This window comes from Sceloporus undulatus, chromosome 1 (assembly GCF_019175285.1).
Source record: "Sceloporus undulatus isolate JIND9_A2432 ecotype Alabama chromosome 1, SceUnd_v1.1, whole genome shotgun sequence".
In the NCBI taxonomy this organism is placed as follows: Eukaryota; Metazoa; Chordata; class Lepidosauria; order Squamata; family Phrynosomatidae; genus Sceloporus; species Sceloporus undulatus.
Genome location: NC_056522.1, coordinates 2,939,843 through 2,954,822, shown reverse-complemented (window position 1 = coordinate 2,954,822; position 14,980 = coordinate 2,939,843). Strand labels below are relative to the sequence as shown.

The 14,980-nt window shown below is 47.2% G+C and overlaps 2 protein-coding genes across 4 annotated transcripts in view; one reads left to right on the top strand and one right to left on the bottom strand.

Moving 5' to 3' along the window:
- The window catches only part of LOC121919807 (protein FAM71C-like), a 1,121,343-nt gene that overhangs the window by 792,365 nt on the left and 313,998 nt on the right, over nucleotides 1-14,980 (top strand). The window lies entirely within an intron of this gene.
- The window catches only part of EFR3B (EFR3 homolog B), a 140,316-nt gene that overhangs the window by 42,108 nt on the left and 83,228 nt on the right, over nucleotides 1-14,980 (bottom strand). For all 3 annotated transcript variants that reach the window (XM_042448688.1, XM_042448696.1, XM_042448679.1), the window contains 2 exons: nucleotides 12,959-13,109; nucleotides 2,911-3,032 (listed from right to left, as the gene is read on the bottom strand). In XM_042448688.1, coding sequence (XP_042304622.1) covers nucleotides 2,911-3,032; nucleotides 12,959-13,109 — 273 coding nt within the window. The remainder of the gene's footprint in view (nucleotides 1-2,910; nucleotides 3,033-12,958; nucleotides 13,110-14,980) is intronic.

Genomic DNA, 14,980 nt, shown 5'->3' with positions numbered 1-14,980 from the left:
TTGGTAGTTCCACTCCACCAGATGCATCTGAGGAATTAGACTGAAGTCTATGAAAGTTCACGCTGCCAACTTCTTTCTTTCAGTTAGTTTCAAAGGTGCTAGGAGATCTCTTTGCACACTGATTATATCTTTGAATAAAAATAATAATCATTCTTTCCCGCCTCTCCTCAAGGCTCAAGGTGGAGTGGGTCTGTGTGTTATGTGCCTTCAAGGCATTTCTAACATATGGCGATCCTAAGGCAATCCTATCATGGGGGTTTCTTGGCAAGATTTGTCATTGTCTTCCCCTAAGGATGAGAGAGGGTGACTTGCACAAAGCCATCCATTGGGTTTCATGGCCAAGTTGGGAATCGAACCCTAGTCTCCAGAATCATAGTCCAACGCTCAAACCACTATGCCACGCTGGCTCTCAGTGTGCAGCATGTCGAAACACAAAACACAATTAAAAACACCAAGGTTAAAATATAATATTATAAAGCCATTAAAGTACACTCATAAAACCTCATATAAGTTTAGTCCAGTCAGATGGGATTGGGTTGGCAACTGGCAGCCAGAGGACTTTTTCTTCAACCAGCCCAAAACTGTGGAATGAGCTGCATGAAAAAGATTCGAAAGCTGAAAACACTGTCTGAATTTAAAACAGCATGGAAGACCAGCCTCTTCCATCAGGCTTATCCAGATGGTTTTTAAACTGTGAATTTTAAATGCAGATTATTTTAATATGTGTGTATGTTATCCATCATTTTAAACTGATGTGTCTGTTTTAACTGATGTTGTTTATTGGCTCATTGTTGTGTTCCCCCGTCTCCATCCACGGGGAGAGGTGGGTAAGAAATAGAATATATATGTTTTTTAAATATACTAATTAAAAAGTAATGATTTAAAATTGGCTGGGTAGGCCTGCCAGAAGAGATATGTCTTTATCTTTAATGCTGGTTTTAAATGTAGTCAGTTTTTTCAGCTGTCATATATCTTACAGCTGGTCATCCCAAAAGGATTTGAGCATCCACGGATTTTGGTATTCATTGAGGAAGGGGGGGGGGGATCCTGAAATCAAACCCCAGCAGATACCAAGGGAACCATTGTATTATAAAAATTTGTGACACGCTGTTGCAATGTGTCTAGTTAACTCTAACTTATGGCGACCCTATCACAGGGCTTTCCTGACAGGATTTATTATCCTGAGGAGGTTTCCCATTGCCTTCCTTTGGTCACTGCAGGGAGAAGAAGGAAATACTGAGCAAAACCACACATACACCAGGCATATGGTCAGCCTCTGGCAGAGTTGCACTCTCCTAGAGAGAATGCATTAGTCAAAACAGCAAATAGTCAATCCTGCAAAAGACAAAACCGCAAATGTGGCAGGCCAACTGTACTTTTGAATTTTACCAAGCATAGAGTTAACTTACGTCTGCGTATGCAGAGAAGTGACCAGTGGGGTGTCCAGTGGGTTTCTGTCCTGAGCCCAGTGCTATTCAACATCTTTATCAATGACTTGGATGACAGAATTAGGGACATGCTTATCAAATTTGCAGATGACACCAAATTAGGAAGAATAGCTAATACTCCAGAGGACAGGATCAAAATTCAGAACGACCTGAATAGATTAGAAAGCTGGGCCAAAGCTAACAAAATGAACTTCAACACAGAGAAATGTAAGGTACCGCACTTAGGGCAGAAAAATGAAATGCACAGATATAGGATCCTGGGGGACACCTGGCTGAATGAAACTACATGTGAAAGAGATCTGGGAGTCCAAGTAGATCAGAAGTTGAACATGAGTCAACAGTGCGATGCAGCAGCTAAAAAGGTCAATGCAATTCTAGGCTGTAACAATAGCAGTATAATGTCTCAGTCAAAAGAAGTAATAGTGCCACTCCATTCTGCCTTGGTCAGGCCCCACCTGGAATAATACTGTGTCCAGTTCTGGGCACCACAATTTAAAAAGGATGTTGAGAAACTGGAGGGTGTCCAAAGGAGGGCAACCAAAATGGTGAAGGTTCTGGAAACCTGTCTTATGAGGAAAGACGAAGGGAGCTGGGGGTGTATAGTCTGGAGAAGAGAAGGTTAAGAGGTGACATGATAGACCTGTTTAAATACTTAAAGGGATGTCACACTGAGGAGGGAGCAAACTTGTTTTCTGCTGCTCCAGAGACTAGGACACAGACCAAAGGATGAAAACTAGAGGAAAAGAGATTCCAGTTCAACCTCTGGAAAAACGTCCTGACAGTAAAAGCTGTTCAACAGTGGAATCTCTTCCTTTGAAGAGTTATAAACCTTTGCTCAATGGCCTCTGTCCCAGGGAATGCTTTGATTGAGAGTTCCTGCATGGCAGAACGGGGCTGGACTGGATGGCCCTTGGAGTCTCTTCCAACTCAATGACTCTATAGCCCTTATCACACGAGCAAAATTTGAAGTTATCCCAGGGTCAATGTGAAGGCAATGCAGGGGAAATCATGGGGTTTCAATCAGGAGCCATCTTAAACACAATTGAGAGTCATTCCAGAATCATTCCAGGGGTAGGTAAAGTTTCAGGTTTGTTTATCACACAACGCCAAATGCAATCAGAAGCCATCCTAAACATAATCAGTGGTCATTCCAGGGTTAGGTAAATTTGGGGGGGGGGGGGAGGATTTACCTAACCCTGGAATGACCCCCAATTGTGTTTAAGATGGCTCCTGACTGAAACCCCATGATTTCCCCTGCATTGCCCACACACTGACCCTGGGATAACTTCACATTTTGCTTGTGTGATAAGGGCCTATGATTCTAAGCCACTAATGGAATGCCAGGCATCTTTTGTCCACAATGCAGAGACTAATGAGCATTCCTCACAATCCTACAAAAAACCCAGGAGGGCCTTCAGAGACCTCTGAAACCCATCGGTTTGCACCCACCAGCCATACTCACTTTGTCCGGATGTCCATGTCGTCGTGGCTCGAGTGGCACATTTCGCTGAAGCGGGAGACGAAGAAGTCGTAGCTCCTGTGATAGGAAGGGGTGTCTTCCTCAATGTTGGCAAACTTCACGAACTGCAACAGGGAGAAAGAAACAAAAATGGAGTGGTGGGGGCAGAGTATGGCAGAACAGGGGGCAAGGGGGAAAACATATTAAAATGATGCACTCGGACACCGTTGCAACCCAGACTCAATTGGAATGGACATTTAAAAAGCAAGGAAAAAGTAGTTAAGAGCTGCAGCCATGCTGCAAAAATAAAGCAATTTGACATCACTTTAACTTAGCATTATGGAATATTGGGATTTATAGTTTGTGAAAAGGCTCACAAAACTCCAAATCTATAAGGACAGGTTACTCACCTGTAACGGTATTTCTTCGAGTGGTCATCTGCGAATTCATACAAATGGGTTTCACTGCGCCTGCGCAGTGCTGTTCGGATACTTCTGGAATCACTGGGCAAAGTACACTTTGCAACATATAGAAACTTTTTGGCGGTAACCCCGCCCCCCTCCTATAAAGCCCCGGTTCCCGCTCTTTTCCCCAGTTCCAAAATTTTTTCCCACCAAGTAGGCGATGTAAGACAGAGCCAAAGTGAGCAGGACACCGAGGGGAGGATGGGCGGGATTTGTATGAATTCGCAGATGACCACTCGAAGAAATACCGTTACAGGTGAGTAACCTGTCCTTCTTCTTCGTGGTCTCTGCGAATCATACAAATGGGTTTAGACTGACAAGCTTAGGAATACGGCGGAGGGAGTGTCCTGAAACCCAAGCTATGGTAAACCAAGATAATTTTATTACAACAATAAACTTGTGAACCATTAAAGAGTCAGTCCTGTTTTTTGCACAACATATCCAATGCAGACATAACATACAAGGCAAAAGAAGGGTATGTAGGGTCACGCACGACCATACCCATTGGCATTGTGCAAACATAATTCACATTTGGAATGCAATCATAACTTTGCAGAACCTGAGGAGGAATTGTAAGGTCATGCAAGACCCATCTCCCCAGAAGCGAACGCAAGTGAACACATCATAGATAAATTGACAAGCACAATAAATACAATAAGACATCAGTGCAACCCAGAAACCAAGACAGCCCTCCCAAAGGCTGCATCTCGAATTGCCCTAGTGTCCAGCCTATAATGTTTTATAAAAGTCAATGGCTGGGACCAAACAGCAGCTTTGCAAACATCCTCTAAAGGGATGCCAGCCAGAAATGCAGAGGAAGCTGCAACCGCCCTGGTCGCATGCGAACGGACCCTGGATGGTATCGGTTTTCCCGATAGCTCATAACAAAGACGTATGGTGCTGGTCACCCATTTGGAGAGTCTTTGTGGTGACACCGGCAAGCCCTTTTTTCGGTTCCGAATAACAATGGAAGAGTCTTTCGGAACGGCTCGAACCCTTAGTCCTATCTAGGTAGAATGCCAAGGCTCTTCTAACGTCCAGCATATGGAGGCTTCGTTCCTCCACGGTAGACGGGTTCGAAGCCAAGGTCGGTAGCACAATGTCCTGGCACATGTGGAACAGGGAGACCACCTTAGGTAGGAAGGTGATATCAGTCCGGAGCACCACCTTGTCCTTATGGAACCGGAGGAATGGCTCATCCCTCCGTAGGGCACAGAGTTCTCCCGCCCGGCGAGCCGAGGTAATGGCCACCAAGAAGACTGTCTTCCAAGTTAAAAGTCTTAAGTCCGTTGTGGCCAAGGGCTCAAAAGGCTTGGATTGAAGGGCAGACAACACAATGTCCAAACTCCAAGCCGGGGCAGGGAGAGAAATCTGGGGGTAGAGGTTATTACACCCTTTCAGAAAGTTTTTTACCAAAGGGTCCCTGAAAAAAGAAGGCAAACCATCATACTGAAAATGAGAACAAATAGCAGACAGATAACATTTGATGGATGAAAGACACAGTCCCGCATCCAGCAATGACATCAGAAAATCAAGCACCACTGGCACGGTGATGCTCTGTGCCGACAAATTCCTTTCGGCAAGAAAGGAAAGGAACCTCTTCCATTTGGAGGCATAGGATCTCTGAGTTGCAGGCCTATGCGCGGCTCGGATCACCCTCCGCACCGAAGGTGTCAGCGCCGTCAATGCAGGAGCCTCCAAGCCACCATCGGCAGCGAGTCGATGTCGGGGTGCCGGACCCTCCCCTCCTGGAGGGTGAGGAGGTCCGGCCTCGGTTCCAGCCGGAGAAACTCGCCGTTGGAGAGGTGTAGAAGCAGCGGAAACCACGGCTGTCTCGGCCACCACGGGGTGATGAGGATCGCGTCGACTGTCTCCCTCGACATCTTGGACACCACCCTGGTCAGCAGCGGAAACGGGGGGAAGGCATAAATCGTTTCCCGGGACCAGTCGAAGGCGAATGCATCTCCGAGAGGACTCTCGTGACGCATCCGAGAACAGAACTGGGGACAGTGGGTGTTGGAGGCTGTCGCAAACAGATCGACCTGGGGGGCTCCCCACCTGCAAAATAGGTCGGTGACTGTCTCTGGGTGAAGCCGCCACTCGTGGCAGGTTGATGTTCTGCTGAGTTGATCTGCTAGGATGTTTTCTTCTCCTGGTAGGTGAATAGCCTAGAGAAGTATGTGTCTGAGGATGCACCAGTCCCAGATCCTCAACGTGATGTCCAGGAGGGTCCTGGATTTGGTGCCTCCCTGCTTGTTGACATAGAACATTACCGTTGTATTGTCGGTCCTGAGCAGAATCACCTTGCCTGTGACGGTCTGTTCGAACGCCTTGAGCGCCTTTTCGACAGCCAACATCTCGAGCGCGTTTATGTGTAGCGCACGCTCCTGCAGGGACCACTTCTCTCTCACAGATAGGTCCCGAAGGTGTGCACCCCAGCCTTCCATCGACGCATCCGTCGTCAGGGTCATTTGTGGTTGAGGCTGGACGAAAGGCATACCTATGCACACGTTTTGGGAGTCTAGCCACCATGAGAGGGAGGAAGTCACAGCCCTCGGGACGGTGAGCCATTTGTTTGGTGAGTCTGTCAATGGGTTGAACACGGAGAGGAACCATGCCTGAAGAGGCCTGAGGCGCAGTCGTGCCCATGGGGTAACGAATGTGGTGGAGGCCATGTGTCCCAATGCGACCTGGATGTCCCTGGCTTTGAGCCTCCTGTTCAAGTGGACGGTGCGAACTGCAGTTGACAGGGCCTGAAAGCGGTCCTGAGGAAGGTAGGCCATCGATTCTTCGGAGTCGAGCACGGAGCCGATGAAACGGACCTGTTTGGATGGAGTCAGGTGGGACTTCTCTAGATTGACTACCAGTCCCAAGTCCGACAAGAGGTTTAGAGTGAAGTGGATTGCATCTTGGAGCTCCGGTCTTGACGGGGCTGTCAGCAGCCAGTCGTCGAGGTAAGGAAACACGCTGAATCCCTTCTGATGGAGATAGGCTACCACTGGGGCCATGCACTTCGTGAAGACTCGAGGCGCCGTGGCCAAGCCGAATGGGAGGACGTTGTAATGGTAGGCATCGGAGCCGATGGCGAAGGCGAGGAACCTGCGGTGGGATTCCCTTATCCCGACGTGAAAATAAGCATCCTTCAGGTCCACCGTCGCGAACCAGAGGTCCTGCTGGAGCAGAGGCAAAATAGAGGCCAACGTTACCATGCGAAAACGTCTATATTTTAGGAAGGAGTTCAGTTCCCTTAGGTCCAGAATGGGCCTGATTCCTCCATCTGGCTTTGGGACCGTGAAATATCTGGAGAAAAAAACTTTGGGCCATAAATCCTGAGGCAATGGAGATATGGCCCCTTTTTGAAGGAGAGAGCGCACTTCGTCGAGAAGGGTGCCCGAGGGGGCAGTAGAAATGAAAGCTCCGGTGGGCAGGAGCTCTTCGAACTCGAGGGTATAGCCCCTTCGGACGATGTTTAAGACCCAGGAGTCGGAGGAGATGGAGGCCCATGTGGTGGCAAAGGGCCTCAAGATGTCAAGGAAAAACAGGTTAGGAGAGGCGAAGTGCGCTAGGGATCTTCATGCCCTTTTCTTCCCCTGGTCGGGCTCCTGTCGACGGTTCTTTCTGTACCGAGACTGGTTGCGACGGCCCGAAGAAGATGATTGCTGAGAGGGGTAGCCCTGCCGCTGCGACCCCTGCTGATTGAACTGACGTTCCTGATAGGGGAACCTCTGGAACTGACCTTGGTGATGTTGCCAGGGCCGGAGACGCTTGCGGAAGGAGGAAGGGCCCGGTGTGGACATGCCATGTTTGCGAGCGGCCGCCTTCATGCGGAACTTCTTATTAAGTCTCTCGTCGGTATCGGCATGGAACAATCCCGAACCGTCGATGGGCATGTCCTCGATGGTGGACTTCACACTCTGATTGAGATCGGAGCCTCGGAGCCACGCGTGCCTTCTCAACGCGATGGAGGCCGACATCGCCCTTCCAACACATTCCGTGACGTTCCTAGCCGCGGTGATGAGCCAGCTACCAATCGAGTGGGTCTCATCCCTGATCTGGGTCAGGGTCCTCTGAACCTCATCGGGAACGTCAGGCACAATTGGGGAGATGCCCTCCATCAACGTCTGGACATAGGCACCCATACAGGCCGTGTAACTAGAGGCCTTCGCCGCCAGAGCCGCTGCCGCATACGCCTTCTTGGCCAGAGCGTCAATTTTCTTGGCCTCTTTATCAACCGGTGAGGTGGTCTGGCGCTGGGTGGAGGTCTGCTGAGCTCCTTCTACAATAGCCGAATTCTGGCGAGGGTGTGACATGAGCCACGGAGCATTGGGAGCCGCGACCCTGTAGAGCGACTCGATCTTCCTTGGGGGCCCAAGGAGGGATGAAGGCGAGTCCCAGGAACGCTTGAGAATCGTTTGTAGGGACGGCAAAAATGGGACACACGGGGGTGTTGGGACCCGGCCATGGACCCGGCGCTCGACTGGGTCTTCTGCATCCGCCTCCGGATAAACAAGGTCGATGTCCAGGGCCCTGGACATCTTAATGATGTGTTCCGCGAAGGAACGAACATCATCCGAAGGAGAGGCTGCCTCTGGAAAGTGGAGATCCTGCGGCGACTGACGCGGGGGGTCTTCCACATCGGAGGGGTCGTCCGTCGCGACCGAAGCGTCCGCGTCTGAATCGGAGGACTCCACCTGAACCACGACCTTGTGTTTATCAGCTGGTTGCGGTGCTGGTTGAAGCAAGTCAGCCCTGGAAGCTGGGACGGGGTCCCGCTGGCGTCTGTCTAATCGTGAGCCCTCTCGGGGACGGTCACGGGGGTGATCACGAGAGGGCATCCTGGACATTGCGACCCTCCTAGACACCTTCAGGTAGAACTGGTCTGCCTCGGAGTCATAAAACACGCCGTCATCATCGGGCACCGGCAAGGGAGACAGGGGAGCTGGCGACGGTGACCTCGGGTCGCGATCCCTCCGAGCTGGGGATGGAGATCGCGAGGGCAACTCCCGAGAAGGGGACCTCGAAAGCCTGTCTTGGAAGTCCTCCTCATTCGAGAGGAGAAAAGGCACGGTTGCGGCCGCCGAAGGTCCCAGGGTGGACAAATCTTGTTGGGCCTCCCTCGGTAGGGGCCTATCGGACACGACTGACAGAGTGTCCTGTCTTGGAGAATCCATCCGGATGCGAGGACGAGTCGAGGGCTCTGGTTCTTTAGTCACCCGAGGCTCTTTACGGGAACGGTCTTTAGCATGCTTGGACTTTTTGGGAGCCGTAGCCTCCTGAGCTGAAGCCGATGACTTCCTCTTCTTGGATGCCGCGGAGCCCCTCGGAGCATCCGGAGGGAAGAAGGGAATAGGAGACTCCGTGAGCCTTCCACCCGGTCTGGGTGTATCCTCTCTATGGGGGACCGCCTTCGCCCTGGAGGGGGTGTCTTTACCGGTACCCGATCCGTCCTTCGGGTCCGATGGAGCCTCTTTACGGAAGGTATGCTCCGATGCCGGCTGCGAGGTCTTAGCAGGGGCATCTCGTTTCCCAGATGACACCGAAGCGGCGGCGGTGCCCACAGACCCAGATTTATGCGGGTGCTTGGTGGGTTTGGTGGTGGCACTGTGCTTGTCAGATCCACGGGCCACATTAGCCTCAGGGTTAGGACCCCCGGAACGATCGGATGTCGACGGGGGAGCACTTGACGGGCCATCTCTGGCGGAGAGAGCCGCAGAAGCAGAAGCTACAGGGGCCGAAGACGGACGAGGATCCCCTTCCCGGATCTTACCCTGGGCTATCGCTGAGGTGAGCCGCGATTCCCGGTTCTTCCTGGCCTGAGATGACATCGATTTGCAGAGGGAGCAGGACTTAACATCATGGTCCTTGCCGAGGCAGAAGAGGCAGGAGGTGTGGGGGTCCTGCACCGGCACTTTTCCCCCGCAAATGTCACACTTTTTGAACGGAGGAGACATCGCTAGCGAGGTCGACCGATCCAAAACGAAATCCAAAGCCAAAGTCAACAGTCCAAAAGTCTAGTACACGGGGGGAAGAAGAAACGCCAAAGTCCAAAAAACAGTCCGAGTCAAAAAACCAGTGATCCAAACGAGCTAAGACGAGCGAAGTTCCAAACAGCAGCCAAACGCGGCGGAAAAAATGGAACTGGGGAAAAGAGCGGGAACCGGGGCTTTATAGGAGGGGGGCGGGGTTACCGCCAAAAAGTTTCTATATGTTGCAAAGTGTACTTTGCCCAGTGATTCCAGAAGTATCCGAACAGCACTGCGCAGGCGCAGTGAAACCCATTTGTATGATTCGCAGAGACCACGAAGAAGAAATATACATATCCTATCCTACACAATCTTTCCTAATTCCTCTTCTCTTCTTACATATTCTTCTTTTCTTTCACATCCATTCCCATCTCTTCTAACTCTCTATCTTTCTACCTTTCTATCTTTCCCATCTCACATTATCCATCTCATATCTCCTCTTACTTTACTCCTTTCTTTTCTTCCTTTCTATCAATCAACTATTGATGAAGATGTAATGAAGTATAATTGATACTGGCGACAATGTGATACAGTCAGCCGCCCTTATCGATGGGTTTTTCATCCATGGATTCAAGCATCAACAGCTTGAAAATATTATATATATATATATTCCAAATAGCAAACCTCAATTTTGCCATTTTATATAAGGAAGACCATTTTGCTATGCCACTGTATTTAATGGGATTTGGGCATCCATGGATTTTGGTATCCATGGGGATCCTGGGACCAAACCCCAGCAGATACCAAGGGCCCACTGTATAAAAGAATTGTAATTGATATTATTATGGTTGAATTGATATAGATGTGATGTGAGGTTTTTATAATACTTTATTGATGTGCATGTTTGTGTATTTGTGTGCACTGGCTGACATTCTGAATAAAAGAAAGAAAAGAAAGAAAACCTACAAATCTCTGAATTCCACAGCATTCATTAATAACAGTTCAAGTGGTTTCAAACTGCATTATTTCTGCAGTGGAGATGCGGCCCTGGAAATTTTTTGCACAGACTTGCAAGGATTTTTGCTGCCAAGAAAAGAGGAAGGGAGAGCAATGCATGCAGCAAGGCATTCAAGAATGAGTAGAGGGGAAAGGTTGGCATCATATTAACCCATCATATTCACTAATATTATTCTATTTTATATATGCCTGACTTGCCCATTGCTCATGACCCAAGGGAGCTTGCAACCTGGCCTAAAACAAAACCCCAATCATTTCAAATACTGAAGAACATTTTTAAATCAAATAAGCTGCTGTATTCAAACCAAGCACTGAGTCGAAACCCTCATTTATTTTAATTTACTTTCCGCCTTTCTCACACTGGAGAGGATTTAAAGCATGAATTAAAAGGAAATAAAGCGAAAAATCAATCATTCATGGCACTGAAGAATAACTTTAATAAACTATCGTATTAAAACTACAATTCTACAGTTCCAAAGGAGTCTGTGAACAGTTCTTACCACTAAGAAATTCTTCCTAAGGTTTGGCCAAAATGTCCTTTTTTTGCAGTTTGAATCCATTGGGTCTTATTCTCAGGAGCAGAAGAGATCAAGTATGCTCCGTTTTTTATCTAACACAGACGTTCAGATATATAAAGAAGGTTATAGTGTATTAGACTGGCAACATGGTGAAATGGTTTGAATGTTGGACTAGGACTTCGGGAGACCTTGGTTCGAATCCTCATTCACCCATCAAAACTATAAGGAAGCTGTAACCTCTCAGACTCAAGCTCCATCTGCACTGCAGAATTAATGCAGTTTGACTCTGCTTTGAGTGCCACTGAGTGGAATCCTGGGATTTGCAGTTTGTTGTGGCACCAGTGCTCTCTAACAGAAAAGGCTAAATAGTGCATAAAAGTACCAATCCCAGAATTCCACAGCATTGAGCCATCAGCGGCTATTAGTGTCAAACTGCACTAATGCTGCAGTGCAGATGCAGCCTAAGAGGAAAGCAAAGATGGTAAACCTCTTCTGAAGAAATCTTGCCAAGACAACTCTAGGATAGGGTTGCCATAGGTTGGAGTGGACTTGAATATACATAACAAGAAGAAGATAGTATAAAAGAGAATATGTTCTAGTGTTCTGAGTGTTGGACTAGGACTCCGAGAGACCCGGGTTCAAATCCCTGATTAGCCATGGAAACCCCACTGGATTACCTTGAGAACGTCATACTCTCTCAGCCTCAGAGGAAGGAAAAAGAAAGAAGAAATCCAGGATATGTTGCCTGAATCCCATTTGGGGGGAAAGTCAGGATATATATCCAATAAATCAATAAATACAGTGGCCCCTTGGTATCCGTGGGTTTTCATTTCATGATTCCCTGTGGATAGCAAAATCCATGGATGCTCAAGTCCAATTAGTTACAATGGCATGGCAAAATGGTGATATAAAATGACAAAATCAAAGTTTGCTTTTTTGAAGATATATTTTTAAATATATATATTTTCATGCTTGAATCTGTGGATAAAAAAATTCTGTGAACAAGGAGGGCTGACGCTAATAAAAATATTATTAACCACTGGTGGCGCAGTGGTTAAATGCCTGTCCTGCAGCCATTCACTCAAAACCACAAGGTTGCGAGTTCAAGACCAGCAAAAGGGCCCAAGCTAGACTCAGGCTTGCATCCTTCCAAGGAGGGAGCTAAAATGAGTACCCAGACTGTTGGGGGCAAATTAGCTTACTTGCTCATTAGCTTACTTGCTGTTCACCGCTATGATCTTTAGAATAGCGGTATATAAATAAAACAAATTATTATTATTATTACTGTGCCACTTCTTTATCCTCTCTTTTCCAGCTTTATCCCCAAACCTGCTTTATTCCATTGCAGCCGAATTCAACATGATTTTGCCCCTCTCTTCTATGGCTATAGTCTATCTAAACTATACCCTCCATCCACTTCGATCCCTCTTGCTGCAAGGTTAAGGGTTGGCATGAGCTGAAACCAAAGCATGGGCAGAAGGAGTTATCTTAGAACTTGTGGTTTTTAATGAGGTCCACTGAAGGCTCCAAGCAGCCCGAGGCACGTTCCTTTTTTAAAAGAAATATATCACTGGTCCTCATTGTCTGGGCTTTGGTCTGGCGCCAGACGTTCAAAGAGCAGACAAAGAGCAGCTCAAAATATCTTCTCTTTGCAAATGCCGGAACATTTTGCACAGCCCCAAGACTTTCTAGGGGGGGAAAGTGGACTGAGATATACAGCTGGCCCTCCACATTTGTGGCTTTGACTTTTGTGGCTTTGATTATTTGTGGTTTTGATTAATATGTTCTTTCTAGGAATCTCTTGGTCCTTCAGCACAACTCTGCTAGAAGTTGACCATAGAGTTGTGCTGGAGAACCTAGAAGTTTCTAGAGTTCCCATGGCACTGAGCTGAGGCAGTTAAAGTGGTGTCCAACTCCATCCCTTCTGCTGTGCAGATGCAGCCCCAATGGTTTGCCACAGCTAAGCGGGGATTTGAACTCTGGTCTCTCTGAATTCCCAGTCCAACACTCAAACCACTACATCTCACACTGGGAGAAAGTTGGGACATAATCAATGAATTAGTTAGTTGACTGATTGATTAACTCTTACCGAGTTGGTGCCCAGGATTTGCAGATCGGGCTTCTCCGACTCTAGGAGCTTAGCCACCATTTTCAAGAAGCTTTCCACAAAAAGGTTGATGCTTTGGCAATGGCAAGCCATCAGCAGCTGATCCAAGGCTTCCATTGCAATGCAGACGTACCTGGAGAAGAGGAGAAAGAAAGAGAATGGGAGGTTGAGAGAGAAAGATGGAGAAACCAAGGGTCTCTAAGGAGAGGATATTCCACAGTGGGGGTGCCACAAATGAGAAAATTGCCAGCTTGGTAGATGCAGGGAATGCGGTAGACATAGCTTATCTTGATTTCAGTAAGGCCTTTGACAAGGTCCCCCATGAGATTCTTGCAAACAAACTAGTGAAATGTGGGCTAGACAAAGCAACTGTTACATGGATTTGTAATTGGTTGACCGGCCAAAGCCAAAGGGTGCTCAACAATGGCTCCTTTTCATCCTGGAGAGAAGTGACCAGTGGGGTCCCACAGGGCTCTGTCCTGGGCCCAGGGCTATTCAACATCTTTATCAATGACTTGGATGAAAGAATAGAGGGCACGCTTATCAAATTTGCAGATGACACCAAATTAGGAGGAATAGCTAATATCCCAGAGGAGTGGATCAAAATTCAAAATGACTTTAATAGACTAGAAAGCTGAGCCAAAGCTAACAAAATGAATGTCAACAGGGAGAAATGTAAGATACTGCACTTAGGCAGGAAAAGTGAATTGCACATATATATATATATATATATATATAGAGAGAGAGAGAGAGAGAGGATGGGGGTTCATTTATCAATGTTGTTTCATTTATTAGATATTAAGATGATTGTAGTTATGTATGTGAGGAGCCAAAGTTATATAGTGGTCTGAGCCTACAACTCTGGAGAGCAGGGTTCGAAACCCACTACCCTTGGGCAAGTCACATATTCTCAGCCTCACAGCATGGCAACTGCAGTCTCCTGCTGAAGAAATATGCCAAGAAAACCCCATGATAGGTTTGCCTTAGGATCGCCATAAGTCAGAAATGACTTGAAGGTACACAAGAACAACAACAACAACCGTTATGTGTGCACCATGCATGGATGTTATAAGGTAAGGATCTTTCAGGGAAAATGCAATGTTGGGAGTGAGTGAAGACTGGTGGAATATCTGCGGAGATTTTGCAAAAGGCTCGTGACAGTCAGGGATGAGTATGGGTTCAGTTTGCAAAATTTGGATTAGGTGTCTGCAGGGATTAGGAGTTAGTCAGTGAGGTTTAGGAGCTTGAGAGGTTAAAATACTTAGGCTGCATCTACATGGTAGACTTAATTCAGTTTGACTCCGCTTTCACCACCATGGGCTGGTGTCTGTAGTTTCATAAGATATTTTGCCTTCTCTGTCAGGAAGCTTTGGTGCCACAGCAAACTACAAATCCAATCGAATGAAGACATGACAGTTAAAGTGGTGTCAACCTGCATTAATACTCCAGTGTAGCAGCAGCTGTAGAATCAGAGTTAGCTAGGAGATAAGCATGCGAGAGAGGCTTCAGATGAGACTTAGATGTATTAAATAATTAACCTGTCATGCTACATTCAAATTCTGTTTAATAAATCATAAAAATACATCATTATTTTTGCATTATGTGCTTTTGCCTCCAGGAACACTACGTATTGGAAAAATGAGTTCAGACGCAACGTCTGTGGTGGCAGCAGTTAATAAAGAGTGGGGGGGTGTCCGGTGGAGACAGAAGACAAAAGAAAGTCACAGCGGTGGGAAGATGGGAGTCCTCACCTTGGTGTCAGGGGTGGGGATAAAGGAGAGCCCTTAAACATGACTTTGAATTGGTATATTTTGAAGAATGTATTAAATGAGTATACTTTGTTTTATAGTATTGCATTTTAATTGTTGGTTTTATGCGTGTTTTTTTTAAATTGCATTTTGTATTTTAACATGTTGTACCTCGCCTCAACCCTTGACGAGAAGCAGGAAAGAAATAATAATAATAATAATAATAATAATAATAATAATAATAATAATAATAATA